The sequence below is a fragment of the Thunnus thynnus genome, chromosome 15 (assembly GCF_963924715.1).
Source record: "Thunnus thynnus chromosome 15, fThuThy2.1, whole genome shotgun sequence".
NCBI classification, from domain to species: Eukaryota; Metazoa; Chordata; class Actinopteri; order Scombriformes; family Scombridae; genus Thunnus; species Thunnus thynnus.
Window position 1 is genome coordinate 1,130,668 of NC_089531.1, and position 15,884 is coordinate 1,146,551.

At 39.6% G+C, this 15,884-nt stretch overlaps 2 protein-coding genes across 3 annotated transcripts in view; both read left to right on the forward strand.

Moving 5' to 3' along the window:
• Positions 1 to 1,104: 1,104 nt before the first annotated feature.
• LOC137198924 (zinc finger and SCAN domain-containing protein 31-like) lies at positions 1,105 to 4,941 on the forward strand. Its single transcript, XM_067612941.1, has 2 exons — positions 1,105 to 1,524; positions 3,169 to 4,941. Exons 1-2 carry the CDS (start codon positions 1,332 to 1,334, stop codon positions 4,290 to 4,292), a joined length of 1,317 nt encoding a protein of 438 aa, XP_067469042.1. The 5' UTR covers positions 1,105 to 1,331; the 3' UTR covers positions 4,293 to 4,941.
• A 1,679-nt stretch (positions 4,942 to 6,620) lies between these two features.
• Positions 6,621 to 15,884, forward strand: part of LOC137198906 (gastrula zinc finger protein XlCGF57.1-like) — a 43,499-nt gene continuing 34,235 nt past the window's right edge. Inside the window, exons 1-2 of one of the 2 annotated variants that reach the window (XM_067612922.1) lie at positions 7,149 to 7,681; positions 9,553 to 11,159. In XM_067612922.1, the coding sequence (XP_067469023.1) occupies positions 7,489 to 7,681; positions 9,553 to 10,919 (1,560 nt within the window). In that variant the 5' untranslated portion in view covers positions 7,149 to 7,488 and the 3' untranslated portion in view covers positions 10,920 to 11,159. Of the gene's footprint in view, positions 7,682 to 9,552; positions 11,160 to 15,884 lie in introns of those variants that run through there. The other variant, XM_067612920.1, reaches the window with a different exon arrangement.

Sequence of the window (15,884 nt, forward strand, 5' to 3'; positions counted from 1 at the left end):
ACAAAATCCACAGTCCTCCTTCTGTGTAAAAATGTATTTAAAGTTTATCTGAAGCTAATATGAAGCTTCAGCGTCCAAATGAGTCAAATCAAGTAGATATCTTTCAACGTTACAGTCTTTTTAGTGCCAAAGTCCCTCTTTTTGTTACTATACTTCCACCTGCAGCTCAACAGGGAAACACTGTCCGAGGAAACACAAAGAGGGAATTTGATGCTAAAAAGACTGTAAATGTGTCAGATATCCACTTGATATGACTAACTCAGACTGCTGAAGCTGAATAGAAGCTTCACACAGACTTTTAAATGACTGTGTGGACACACTGTGGATTTTATCCTCCATCACTTCCATTGAAAGCACATTTGAAGGATCTTTTAATATCCAGTATGAACAGGAGGAATGATTACAGACACCTGACTGCTGGTTTAACACACTGGGAACACTGGGAACCTGTCCTTTAGGGTTTAGCTAACTCTGGTCCACACTCCAGCATACAAACTAAAAAGTATTTAAATTTTACCCGCATTGGGTCAATAGAGCAACACAAGACAGTTTTGGTGTCATTTTTATTATTTGCCCAAACTATAGTTTACAATAATCTCTACTCTTTTTAAACTTGCATGTTTGTCATTGATTGTTAATAACTTGTGTATCTTTTGAATTTCATATGCACATTCTTTTGTTCAAGAAACAATAAATATGTGTTTAGCTGAAGCTTGTTGTGTGTAACAGTGGGTCAAAATAACAGATTTACCAGAATGTTGTGTTATTGACCATGAAGCTTGTAAAATTTGAACGCGATGATTTTCAGTATGCAGCAGGGGGCGATAATGCGCCTTAACGCTGGTTGTCAATTACAATAAAACCGGAAGAGGAGGAAGAAGAGGCACGTTGTTATTATGGATCCCACTCAGAGGTGTATAATAAGAGCTCTTATAATACATCCATGATCCCACTGCTTTTCTCAGCAAGAACCCTGACCAACCCAATAAACGAAGGCAATGAGTACTAAGCCAATCAGAGGCAGAGTAGGCCGTGCGTTGCCAGTAAAATCAGTGGGATCAATAACTCTGAAAATCCTCGGGGCTTTATTTTGAAATCGAGAAATGTACACATACCGGAAGTGATCGGCCTTACTGTTGCTAACGGCGGGAAAGTATCTTTTATGCAGCAGGAACGAACCACGGATGTCCGGATAAATGTGTCTGAATTGACAAAGCGTGTAGAGTTAGCTTAGCTTGTTAGCTGGTAACGGGGACGTGTGTTAGCGCAGCAACCTGCGGTAGCAACGCTGACAGTCTGACGGAGAAAAAAGTTTCTGTCATCGTGTTAAAATGTCTAAAGTCCAAATGCTGAGAGCTGTGGTCGACCAGCGACTAACTGCGGCTGCTGAAGAGATATTTGTGCTGTTTGAAAGATCGATAGCAGAGTACGAGGAGGAACTTTCTCGATCCAAAGAGGAGAACGAGCGACAACGCAAACTACTGGACGCTGTTTTCAACCCTCAACTTCAGCTACACAGAGCAGGTTTGTTCCCTTTACATCTTATTCTCACTCTGATCACACTCAGTTTAACCTGAGCTGATACTACAGCATGCAGCAGGGTTTGTCTTCAACTCGTTTGATAACTGGATAAACAAATAAACAATGAGTTATTTTGTTTTTCCTTTTTTTCGTGTGAATTAAAAACGGAAATCCACGTGCTCTTATTGTTATATCTATATTATCTGCCCTTAATGCATCTCAAAACATTGCCTATGTAGATAGATGGATAAAGATAGATAGATAAATAGATTTCAAAAAGAATGTTTTTCAGTTTATTAAATATAACGGATGAAGTTGCCGCTGTGCGTCTCTTTATGGGGATGATATTGCTGCAGGTAACTTATTTAAACTCAAGCTGACATCTTTAAATGTTCCAGTCGTTTTAGTGCCAAATTCCCTCCAGACAGGCCGACAGGACCGGTCAGGATCTGATGTTAGTTCATGTTAATTGACGGTGTTTCCCTGTTGAGTTACAGTGGAAAGAACATAACAAAGAGATCCGCATAGAACCAGTGAGATGCAGCAGGAGCAGATCCCGGTGGTTCCTCGCCTCCTTCTCATGCCTTAAGACCGTTTAACGTCCAGCTACTCGTTGATTATCTCTTACATAACACACAGCATAATGGGAGGGGGGGAAATGACCCCTGATGACCCCTAAATGAAACTGTATCAGTTTGAACTAATGTTAGCTTCCTGGGATCTGATAGACCCTCAGATCTATCAGTATCAGTGTAAATATATGTGTGTCAATAACTAACACAAAATCTCGTTTGTCCACCAGAGAGCACTGACAAGTTCAGCTTTACACTGAACGATGTTCCTCTGATTTAAAGCATCCTTATCAAAACTCTTAGTATAATTGGTAACGCTTTATTTTACAGGCCCTTTCATTTTACACTATTTACACATTTCCTGTAGTAATTTGCAGGTATTTAATAGTTTACATTGTACAAAAAGAGAGGTGCAATTTAGCACAAATTATAAGAAAAATTGAAATAATAGGAAGGTATTTAACACTTCTTCCTTTTTTGTTAGAGTTTGTAACACATTGCACCACCCTTTCTGGAAAATGTCCCGTTAAATACCTGCAAATTTCCAGGAAACTGGTATAAAATTAAAGGACCTGTAAAATAAAATGTTACTATATATTATATGTGTTTATAGTAAAACTAATATAGCCAATATATAATTAACAGATTTTTTAAAAAACTCAAATATATCATCCGCAAATGTCAATCAATCCATTTCAACTCTATGAAACAGATAACAGTAATAACTGCAGCAAGTACTTCTTCTCTCTCTGAGCGGCTGGAACCAGAAGATGTGTTTTGGGGGTTTTTTGGTTTGTTTGTTTTGTTGCTTGATAAATGACAATTAACCGAACATCAGTTGTGTGATTTCAGCACATTTAAGTCTTCTTTAACATTTAAGCCACTACTAACCATGCAGAGAGCTTCCTGTCGAAACAACTACCAAGAGTTTCATATTCAATAAATAAATGCACTTACAGCTTGTAACAGTCAGCAGCTGCTGCAGAGAAGCTCACTGAGAAATGATCCCAAATTATTCAGCTTGGCTTGAACATAACGTTTTTCCATAATATCTTTGTCTGTATGTGTCCTGCAGACGTCCAGCAGCTGTTGGAGAGTAAAGAAGAGGTTCCACCTGAGCAGCAGGAGTGGAGCTCCAGTCTGGACCAGCAGGACCCAGAACCCCCACACATTAAAGAGGAACAGGAGGAACTCTGGACCAGTCAGGAGGGAGAGCAGCTTCAAGGGCTGGAGGAGGCTGATATCACTACGTTTACACTCATTCTTGTTCCTGTGAAGAGTGAAGATGATGAAGAGAAACCTCAGTCCTCACAGCTTCATCAAAGACAAACTGAACAAGCAGAAGCTGATGGAGAGGACTGTGGAGGATCAGAACCAGATCCAGATAAACATTTACAACCCGTTAGCGATGACAAGACTTCAGACACTCCTGAGACTGACGTCATTGATCGGACAGAGAGCAGGAAACATCGATCACGTTTAAACACTCTTAAAAATAATGAAGACCTTTTAAGCGACGTGACCCATAATGCTGCTGAGGGATCATTTAGCTGCTCTGAATGTGGTCAAAGATTTGGCCGCAAACCACATCTGAACACACAAATGAGAATTTACACAGGAGAGAAACCATTCAGCTGCTCCTTTTGCGGCAAAACATTTTCTCAAAAGGGAAACTCAACGAGTCACACGAGACTTCACACAGGAGAAAAACCGTTCAGTTGCACAGTTTGTAAGAAAACGTTCAGATATAATAGTGATGTTAGAAGACACATGAGAACGCACACGGGGGAGAAACCATTTAATTCTAACATGGCGCTCAGACGGAGATTTGATGTCAAATTCAAAGAGAGAGTTTTGCAGTATGCGGAGGAACATTCAGGAGAGAAAGCTGCAAAGCACTTTGACATCGACTCGAAAAGAATCAGGTACTGGAAAAAGCAGAAGAATGAGCTGCTGCTAGCCGACAAGAGGAGAGCACGGCTAGCTGGAGGCGGGAGGAAAACATCTAGCTTGGAGCTAGAGAGAAGGCTTTCAGCGTGGATTTACTCAATGCAGGATGAACATATCCAAATATCCAAACAAATGATCAAAAATAAAGCGTTGGAGATCTACTCTTCAGTGAGTGATGGAGGCAAGATGTTTATGGCTAGTAGAGGTTGGCTACAGAAATTTCTACAGCGACACAACCTCTCACTTTGACATCGCACCACTTCACCACCAAACTCAACGTGTTCAGAGGGGCTGTTCATGAAGTGAAGGCAGCGCAGCGGCAGATCTGCAGCTCAGTGAACGCCACTTACTCTCTCATAGAAAGAAAATTCAACTTCACTGAAGAAAAGGTGTGAATATTTAGGATAACATTCACCATTTAGTGAGTGATTACTCCTTAATACAGCACAGCAGTACAGTTAAACCAGTCATGACATGTATCAAAGGTAAGTGTGTGTGTGGTCTGAAACAAATCAGCAATAAAATATACAAATAACCACCAACAATTTAACTAGACTTTGCTGATAATGTACACAGGCCTAACAGTAATGGTGATTTCAGTTCTGACACTGATAAAGTCACTAAGAATGTAAACACTAACAGCAATAACAATCAACGTAATAGTCGTATAAATACAAATGCTACTATCAGTAGGCATAATAACACCGAGCAGCAACCGCCGCTGCAACTGCAGTTCCTTGAACGACCACTTGAGTGTCTTCAGTGTCTATTTACTAATAACGGTATTAATCAAACTGAGGTAGTGGCAACCAAACACACAATAACTAATTCCACATTTGGCAACAAATCTGCTCCCAGTCTCAATATCAGGATGAGAATATATAACTTACCGGCTGGACATTCACACACAAGAAAAGAGGAAAAAACATGTCAAACAATCAAAGGAGGAGTCGAGACGCACATCAGAACCGTTACTGCCCGCTCTTGTCAGCTGGTTGCTCGGGTGCGTCACCAATGGAGAAGTCCGTCTAACCAGTCTCAGAGTTTATTACATTCATCCCCACTTCCTGGTGCCCCCCCCCCCCCCCCCACCAAAGCTGAACTGAAATGTGGCTTCAACAGCAGTGATGCAGGGAGGCTGCACTGGAAATATCCAAGCCCCCGATGTGATGTGGAACCAGCGCTGGAAGCAGAGTCTGCATGATGAAGATCAGTGGACGGCTGGAGATGCAGATAAGGAAAACACAGCAGGAGGTAACGTAAAAGCCCCCCCGCCGCCCGCCGCCTGCTTGTGGACCGGATGGTCTCCACCTGGACAAGGATACGATCAGAAAGTCTTTGAGAGTTCAGAGAGGAGCGAAGACGACCTCGTCCTCTGCTTCTGGGAGGGACGGACCTGCGCTTCCGGACGGGAGGCTCTTGCAGCTCTGACAGCGGAGGAGCAGGTGCCAAACAACCCAGGATGAGGAAGAGGAAGAGGAGCTATTTAACAATGAACCTGTTCTCGATGGTGATGAGGAGGACTGTGATAACGGTTAGGATGGTGATTTTTGAGTGGGAGGATATTGACCACCTGTAATTTATTTATCAGATGTTAATATTTGGGTTTTGCTTGCAGTTGAATCTGATCATTATTAGATATCTGACGGACTATTGATGTTTAAATCCAGAGTATCTCAGATTTGTTTTGATTTCATGTTGTGACACATGGGTGTATTTACGCTCCGGTACGTGACTGGTCGTACTTCACATGAGTTAAATTGATTGTATGTGTAGATTTAGTATTGATGATAAGTTAACTTTTTAAGAATACTTTTAGAAGGTGATTACTGGTACTGTTAGCTAGCTTGCAATACTGTAATTTACTGTTTTACACTTTGTCTGAAGAGGAGATTTCCAATAAATGTACCTGTTATGTTTTACAGAGTTTAAACTGACACAATGGTGGCGTTTAAACCTCGATTGATTCATTCTGATCCACTTTGCTTTATCGTCCTTAAGTATTTCCATTTGATGCTACTTTCTACTTTCTACTCCACTATATTTATTTGACAGCTTTAGTTACTTTTCAGATCAATATTTTACACATAAAACATTGATATTGATACACATGATCAGTTTGTTATAGAATAGATTAATCAACAGTATAAGATGTTAAAATTAGCTCCAACTTGAAAACATTAAAATGTTTTAGTGAAGAAAGCTGAAAGTTCAGAGACTGACTGACAAACGTTTGTCTGCTCTGAACATGAACTCTGGAGTTTGTGGTGTTTCTGGAGGAAAACTGCCTCAAATAAACTCTCATTTTAGTTTCACATTTTCTCCAGAAGCTTTGAATGAGATCCTGAGATGAAGACAGAAGAAAAAACAAAGTTCTGATACACAAATCTGTTTTCAGTTTTTGGACTTTTTCTCTAATCTTTGATTTTTGCTGAAATATTGGATCATTTGAACATTTATTGAAATGAAAGCATGTGAGAAGTTTAGAGGGAAAAATCACTATTTGATGGAGCTGTTAACAACTCATCAGTAATTTTCCAAGTCTGTGTTTCTTGCTGTAATCATTCCTCCTGTTCATACTGACCATTAGAAGATCCCTTCATAATGACCTTACAATGGAAGTGATGGAGGACAAAATCCACAGTCCTCCTTCTGTGTAAAAATGTATTTAAAAGTTGATCTGAAGCTAATATGAAGCTTCAGCGTCCAAATGAGTCAAATCAAGTAGATATCTTTCAACGTTACAGTCTTTTTAGTGCCAAAGTTCCTCTTTTTGTTACTATACTTCCACCTGCAGCTCAACAGGGAAACACTGTCCGAGGAAACACAAAGAGGGAATTTGATGCTAAAAAGACTGTAAATGTGTCAGATATCCACTTGATATGACTAACTCAGACTGCTGAAGCTGAATAGAAGCTTCACACAGACTTTTAAATGACTGTGTGGACACACTGTGGATTTTGGCCTCCATCACTTCCATTGAAAGCACATTTGAAGGATCTTTTAATATCCAGTATGAACAGGAGGAATGATTACAGACACCTGACTGCTGGTTTAACATACTGGGAACACTGGGAACCTGTCCTTTAATGTCTTTACTCTAAACACTCCGATACAGCAGGTGGCGGTATGCAGGTGACGATTCTTCGCGATCCGCCAATAACCAGAGAAGAAGAACAGCCGCAAATGGCGTCTGATTAACTGTCCTCTTTACAGCATGAATGAACCGTCAGCCTCTGTATGACTGGACAGATCTGTCTGAACGGACTCTCTGCTGCTATTTTAGTTTTCCAGTATCTTACAAACCGTGTAGAGTTAGCTTAGCTTGTTAGCTGGTAACGGGGATGTATGTTACCGCGGCAACCAGTGGTAGCAACGCTGACAGTCTGACGGAGACCAAACTGAGTTTCTGACGGAGGAAAAAAGTTTCTGTCATCGTGTTAAAATGTCTAAAGTCCAAATGCTGAGAGCTGTGGTCGACCAGCGACTAACTGCGGCTGCTGAAGAGATATTTGTGCTGTTTGAAAGATCGATAGCAGAGTACGAGGAGGAACTTTCTCGATCCAAAGAGGAGAACGAGCGACAACGCAAACTACTGGACGCTGCTTTCAACCCTCAACTTCAGCTACACAGAGCAGGTTTGTTCCCTTTACATCTTATTCTCACTCTGATCACACTCAGTTTAACCTGAGCCGATACTACAGCATGCAGCAGGGTTTGTACTTTCAGGTTTAAACACAACTTTAAAGCTGATAAATAAAACTTTACTAGAAGACGTTGAAGTTAACTTATAGATTTAGAAAAGAGTATACAGAACATTTTGTAATTAATAACTGATTACATATACTCATTGTGACAGTAATTACATTACTCATCAGCAAAATTAACGCGGTATATTACTTATTTTCCTTAATCAGCTGCAAACTACATCAAAGTTTCCTTAAAACAACTCAAAATCCTCCACAGACTCAATCTGCAAACCGCAACACACATCAGCACCGAGATCAATGTCAATCAATCAATCAATCAATCATCCGTACGGTATTTGTATAGCACCTTTTAATAAAGGTTAATGCAACTGAAGATGACGGACAAGCTAATAATAAGACAGTAAAACAATCTGAGACTAACACAAGAAATAAAACTTATGAAAATGTAATGAAACTTAAAAATAATAAAAGTAGAATAGAGTGAAATAGAAGCAAGATAAAATAAATGAAACATAGACACTGAGTGACATGTTCCTTTATTTTGAAGAGTTTGGTCACGTTGGTTTGTTATGAAAAAGCTAAAAGAGTAGAAATCTGAGCCGATACTACAGCATGCAACTGTAAAGCTGATAAATAGAACTTTACTAGAAGACGTTGAGGGAATCTATCTGTTTATAGAACAATACACAGTACATTTTAGTGTAATATTCCGGGTTTCCCTGCGTTTCTTTGAGTCTAAGGTGGCAAAGGATGAAGGGCGTAGTTACAGTTTGAGCACTTATGTGAAAACATCACGATTTGACAGACGAAAGTGTCCCATGGCCATGGAAGTTCAATTTTATACCAAGATGGAACAAAAAAAACCCAAAAAGATTAAAAATACTAATCATTCAGGTTACATTTTTACCAAAATAAATCCACATTCACCTACAAAATGGGAGCCAAATTAAACAGTGACTTTATTTTTAAATATCATCCATGTTGCTCGTCACCTACAAACAAGGCTTATTTTAAATGGTGTATTTTTATAATGAGCTTTGTTAAATTGGGACGTGCTTCCAGTGGACAATCATCCCCATCGGATAGTCAGGAGGAAGAGACGAATGTGGGACAAAAGTATTTGATCTCGTAGGTTTGAATCGTAGAAGTTAACTTAGGATTCACAAATACAGTTGAGTTCACCCTCAAACACACAGATGTTTAACCACAAATCTTCTTTATAGACTCAAATCTTTTTTATTTATTCACACATCACGCACAGCTACAGATCTCCTTATGGTTTTAAAAAATTAAATCTATTTGTTCAAATATTTTTTTACACATTCAAACATGAATTCATTTGATCATTTTCACACATTGACATATTTGAATGTATTCATACAAAATGTTTTCTCACATTCAGATATGGAGATACACAGCTCCAATACATATGACCCTAACTTTATTCCATACAAAACACAGAATCAATCAATCAATCAATCAATTTCAACTGTATGAAACAGATAACAGCAGCAAATACTCACACACTCACATTTAAGGAGCTGGATGTTTTTGCTTTGAATAACTTAAAAACAATGAAGTGATCATCAGTTGTTGCTGACCAATTGATTTATCAACTAATCATTTCAGTAATATCCACATTTAAACCACCACTAACCATGCAGAGAGCTTACTGACCAAACAACGGCTAAATGATTCATATTGTTATTTGGCCGTAATATTGAAATGACAGTAAATGTACATACAGCTTGTAACAGTCAGCACTTGTTATGCAGTTTGTATTTCAATGTGTCCTGCAGACGTCCAGCAGCTGTTGGAGAGTAAAGAAGAGGTTCCCCCTGAGCAGCAGGAGAGGAGCTCCAGTCTGGACCAGGAGGACCCAGAGCCCCCACACATTAAAGAGGAACAGGAGGAACTCTGGACCAGTCAGGAGGGAGAGCAGCTTCAAGGACTGGAGGAGGCTGATATCACCACATTTACACTCACTCTCGTTCCTATGACGAGTGAAGATGATGAAGAGAAACCTCAGTCCTCACAGCTTCATCAAAGACAAACTGAACAGATGAAAACAGAAGCTGATGGAGAGGACTGTGGAGGATCAGAACCAGCCAGGAACTCAGATCCAGATAGACATTTACAGTCTGACGACAACAAGATGTCAGACTCTTCTGAGACCGACATCAGTGATGAGACTCCAAAAAACAAGGAAGTGCCCATTAGTGATAAGAAATATAATAGTGGTGAAATCTCAATTACCTGTTCTGAGTGCGGCAAAACATTTTGCTCCAAGTCAAATCTGAATAAGCACAAGAAAATTCACACAGGGGAGAAACCATTTAGTTGCTCATTTTGCAGTAAAAGATTTTTACAAAGGGGGCAGTTAACTACTCACATCACAGTTCACACGGGAGAAAAACCTTTTAGCTGCTCAGTTTGTAAGGAATCTTTCAGGCTTAGAAGAGGTGTTGTGAAACACATGAAAATCCACACAGGGGAGAAGCCAGTGAGCGGCAAAGAAGGAAACACTTATGATAATATTGATAGAAAATCAGAACCAACCAGGAACGTGACTTTAGATTTAAACACTCTGAAGCACAATGAAGTCCCTGCGAGTGATACTGGCAAGAATCCTTTAAGCTGCTATAAGTGTGGTAAAAGATTTCGTCGTAAGGATGGTCTGAGGAGACACATGAGAGTTCACACAGGAGAGAAACCATTTAGTTGCACCGTTTGTCAGAAACAATTTGCCAGCAAAGAAGCGGCTATGACACACATGAGACTTCATTCTGGGGAGAGACCGTTTGGTTGCTCAATTTGCGGTAAGAGATTCAACCAGAAGGTGTGTTTGCAGATACATACCAAGACTCATACAGGAGAAAAGCCATTCAGCTGCACACTTTGCAGTAAAAGATTCACACACAAAAGAGGTCTGGCGGACCACATGGCCGTCCACATGAAAGAGAAACGATTCACATGCGCTGCGTGTGACAAAAGATTCACTTGGCTTTATCAGCTCAGAAATCACCAGGCTGTTTGTGACCCCGTAAAGTTTCACCAAGACCAAACTGAAAAGAAGTTTAGCTGCTCTGAATGCGGCAAACGGTTTAGCCGTAGATACAGCCTGAAACTGCACATAAGAATTCATACACAAGAAAAACATTACTAGCAAAAACCCTGAGTGTACTCAATTCATCGGCACTTGAATGTATGTGTTGTTGTTTTTTCTGTACATTGACAGAGTTGTGTTGTTTTTAGCATCATATATAAGAATAAAGTATTCTATTTCTGTTAACTCTTGCTTTGAGTAGTCTCCCAAAAACTCTTGTTAGCAGGATTTGTTTTAGTTTCTTTCAGCTGGCACCTGATGAACTTAATTCCATGAATAAATAAAAGTTATACAATGAAACTGTTGGCAGCTGTCTAGTTTCAAGTGTTTTTAAAGGACAGAGACAGTTTGTTAGCAATAGAAAGGCTGTTATTATTATTAGGCTTCCTTAAAATAAAAAAGAGGTGTCTTTGCACAGTCTCACTGTTTTTCTGCTGTGTCTCACTAGAAATCACAGTAATAATAATAATAAACTATTTATGTAGCACATTTCCCAACGATATTACAAAGTGCTTTCCACAAAGAAAGTAAAAACAGACAAGGCAGACATACAAACATTTCCAAAAGCTTTTACAAAGAGAAAAGTTTTAAGAAGAGATTTATAAGAAGTTTGCGCCGGTGTCAGCAACACGTGCACTGGAACCTGAACATGTGGAGGAACGTTATGTTCAGCGATGAGTCCTGATTCTGCCTACGGCAGTTGGATCATAGGGTCAAAGTGTGGAAAAGACGCAGAGAACGCTATGCTGATTGCTGCTTGGATAGAGTAACATCTCCCTCACTGGAAAAACGAGGCTTGTCATCATTGGAGGCAATCTCAATGCAGAGAGATATCGACATGAGATTCTGCAACCAGTGGCAATCCCATATCTCCACAGTCTGGGAACTCTATCCTCCAAGATGACAACACTCACCCCCACAGAGTGGGGTTTATCAGAGACTACCTCCAGAATTTGGGAGTGGAGAGGATGGAACGGCCTGCCAGCAGTCCCGACCTCAACCCCATTGAACACTTGTGGGATCAGCTTGGGCGTGCTGTTCGTGCCAGAGTGACCAACACAACCACGTTGGCTGACTTGCGACAAATGCTGGTTGAAGAATGGGATGCCGTCCCACAGCAGTGTGTGACCAGGCTGGTGACCAGCATGAGGAGGAGGTGCCAGGCTGTTGTGGCTGTGTATGGTTCTTCCACACGCTACTGAGGCTCCTGTTTGTTAAATGAATCAATTGTTAAATTGCCAACATGTCTTGTTTCTGCAAACTTCAATCATCCAATCCACCAAACAATGTCAATGGCAGAATAAGCTGTTTGGCATTGGCAGAGAAGATTTGGCAAATTTTTCATGGGCACAACCCGCATACTCAGCTCTGCTGCTCATCCTTCAAATGCATGTTCCTTTCAAATGTGGCACCATTTAAAAGGGAAATAAAAAGGCTTTCCAAAAGTATAAGATTTATTGCCAAGAAGCATTGTTACAACAAAGAAATAATCTACCAAACACAAACTTCCTTACTTTTTGTGTTAAGTTTATATATGATGTAATTATTTCATAACTATTTATTTACAAGTATATTTACATTCTAGAAGTCAATGTAACAATTTTCAATTAGATTTCAGTACATAACTAAACATACCCATTGCACCACAAATCATTTATATATTGAAACCCTATCAACAAATCACACAGATAACCCATGTGGTGGCAGAGATAATTAAATGAATAAATAAAAACATCCAGTCCCTGTGAAGAGTGAAGATGATGAAGAGAAACCTCAGTCCTCACAACTTCATCAAAGACAAACTGAACAGATGGAAACAGAAACCGATGGAGAGGACTGTGGAGGATCAGAACCAGATCCAGATAGACATTTAGAATCTGATACTGATGACGAGACTAAAAATAAAGACACTTCTCTAAGTGATGAAGGATACGATATTGCTGAGAAACCAATTAACTGCACCGAGTGTGGTAGAGGATTTCGTCACAAGGGACATTTGCCGATTCACATGAGATGTCACACAGGAGAGAAACCGTTCAGCTGCTCATTTTGTAAGAAACATTTCACACGGCGCGACCACGCTGTGACACACATGAGAATCCTCACAGGAGAGAAACCCTACAGTTGTTCAGTGTGCGGGAAAAGTTTTACACGTAAACTAAGTCTGAAACATCGCGTGCATCTTCAAAGAGAGGAGAGACCATTCAGTTGCAATGTTTGTGACAAAACATTCACAAGTCAAAAGTCACAAGTGTTTTTATGACAGCAGCAGCAGTAAAACTTCTGTTCAGCAGCGATGAAACACCGGAGCAGCACAGTGTTGAAGCAGTGATGGACATTTGTCATATTTAGAGTTTGGTAATATTTAGGTTTTATCATTTTAATCTCTTTTAAATTCTTCCTGTCAAGTGAACAAGAAAATAAAAAACGTTTCCTCATCGATTTCATCATGTATGAGACAATTCTGCTACCTTTTTATGATGAGCTGATATAAGAACAATCCAACCTGCCGAGCAACTTAAAACTGGCTCATTCATAGTGTTTACAGGTTCAAGTCTGTCTTAATACAATAGTCAGGTGCCAATATGGACATTGAACCAGTTTTTGTGGCTGTAATTATTCCTTTTGTTCATACTGGACAGTAAAAGTTCCCTTCCCAAAGAGATATACAGTATAAGCTTCAAAAATATTTTAAATCCATTTTTGTACAGAACAGAGACTGTGACTTAAAAATGAATAAAAGTCCATTTATAACAGTTTGTGTGGAACAACCACAACGCCGATGTATTATCTTGTATGTGTGTAAGTTACTCTTTGGTAGACGCCATTGTAGCGGACAAACACAGCGCCGCCGTATGCATCTTGTGCGTGTTTACTCTTTGGTAGAGGAGGTATGACGCCATTGACAGGCGACCAAATGAAACGGTCCGTTACTTTGATTAAATTACAGATTTGTCTGGGTTTGAACATTGTTGGAAACATTTGGGATAATGTAAGTACACAACTCAACAACATATATAACATAGGTCTAGTTGTTTTTAGACATTTTAATGTGGAATAATTACATATTATAGCTTTAACAACAGTCAGGAGCCCAAATGAACATCGAAACATGTTTTTCTTGCTGTAATCGTTCCTCCTGTTCATGATCACGCAAATACAAATACTTTATATTGCACAGTCAAGCTCCTGTGATTTGTTAAAGTAAGAATAGTGTCGGCTCAACCAAACAGTATTGGAGTTACAGTCGAAAGCCGTTAAAAAACTTCAGGAGCTGAGAGGAGAAATACTGAGCTGTTAAATCAAGTTATCTAAAAGCATGCAGATTTAATTTAGACCACATAAAAGAGACAATATCATGTTGAATGGATTCTGTCTGATAACATTTGTTTAAGAATGGAACATATTTCTCAAAATCTTTGATAATGGATGCGATATTTGATATTTATCCTGGCAGTCTCGGATATTCATCTTATCAGTCCCATCAGGTAGAACAGACTCACTGTTAATATCACGTGATAACCATATGTGGAGCAATAAACGCACTACTGCCACCTACTGGACCGGTGATGAGCAGTAGAACGTGGTGAATTGTGGGATACGCTTTGCTCATAATATCACATCAAAGCAATATTAGGAGAAATGTGCGTCGGTGTGGGTTAAGTGTAGTGTGTGTTGGTATATGTCAGACGTGGGACACAACTGGCTACTACCTGGCATTGCATAAACGTGCACTGAAGTGCTCAAGACTGCAAGTGTGGGTGATGAGACGCACCTGGACAAGAGTCCAGGAACTGTTGTGATGCCTCTGCAACCGAGCTGTCGTAGTCTGTCCTCCAGAGAAAACCTGGAACTTGGATTTAATATCAAGACCTGTGCAGAAATTTAAGCTGTAAACTCTCCAGACTTGTGGACTTTTGTCATACGAACCATGACGTATTCATCGTCATCACATCAAGTGTGCAGTCAGGTGTCCGTATGAGCAGTGAAAGAGGTTTTCCTCGCTGTAATCATTCCTCCTGTTCATACTGGATATTAAAAGATCCTTCAAATGTGCTTTCAATGGAAGTGATGGAGGGTAAAATCCACAGTGTGTCCACACAGTCATTTAAAAGTCTGTGTGAAGCTTCTATTCAGCTTCAGCAGTCTGAGTTAGTCATATCAAGTGGATATCTGACACATTTACAGTCTTTTTAGCATCAAATTCCCTCTTTGTGTTTCCTCGGACAGTGTTTCCCTGTTGAGCTGCAGGTGGAAGTATAGTAACAAAAAGAGGAACTTTGGCACTAAAAAGACTGTAACGTTGAAAGATATCTACTTGATTTGACTCATTTGGACGCTGAAGCTTCATATTAGCTTCAGATAAACTTTTAAATACATTTTTGCATTCTTTCAGTTATGTACGATATCTATCTGTATTATGATTTAAAATATAGGAGCTGTTACAATTCATATATCAGCATCATCTCCGCCCTTTTGGGCAATTTATTCAAAAACTGTGAGTCCTATTTCAATGGAAGTAACACTGGATGAAAGAGGACAAATTTGTCTACATTTAGATGTATAAATTGTGCTTGTAGAGTGGAAGCTTACAATGTGTTGAAGATCTTTTGATAAAATTTTAAGGCCTAACTCTGGGTCTGAACATTCTGCGTAATACACACTAATGTAATAATCTGAGAAGGGCTGAAATTTCATGAAACTTTTACTGCAATTGTGTAAAAAGTGTGAATTATATGAAAATGTTGAATTAATGTAAGAAAGTCCCAAGTCTTGTGACCCGTTTTAAAGTTCAAACGAAGATTCTACGTGAATGTATGAATGACTTGGAAGATGTTGAAGATCAGTGGGTTTGAATGTTTTTCTAACAGTCTTCCATTATAACTGAGCACTATAGAGGGAGTTTAACCCTAACCCTAACCTCTCAGCTCTGTAGGCAGTCTGCTGTGTTTGTTTCATCTTTTGTGGGGCTTTAATGAAACATTTTGCCTGTCCTGAGGTGCCAAACTAATAACAAGACCATCT

What these genes read in the sequence shown, in the direction of transcription:
- LOC137198924 (XM_067612941.1), top strand. Translation starts at nt 1,332, where the DNA reads ATGTCTAAAGTCCAAATGCTGAGAGCTGTGGTCGACCAGCGACTAACT. An exon ending in ACTTCAGCTACACAGAGCAG is followed by an intron (nt 1,525 to 3,168) that starts GTTTGTTCCCTT and finishes TGTGTCCTGCAG; the next exon opens with ACGTCCAGCAGCTGTTGGAG.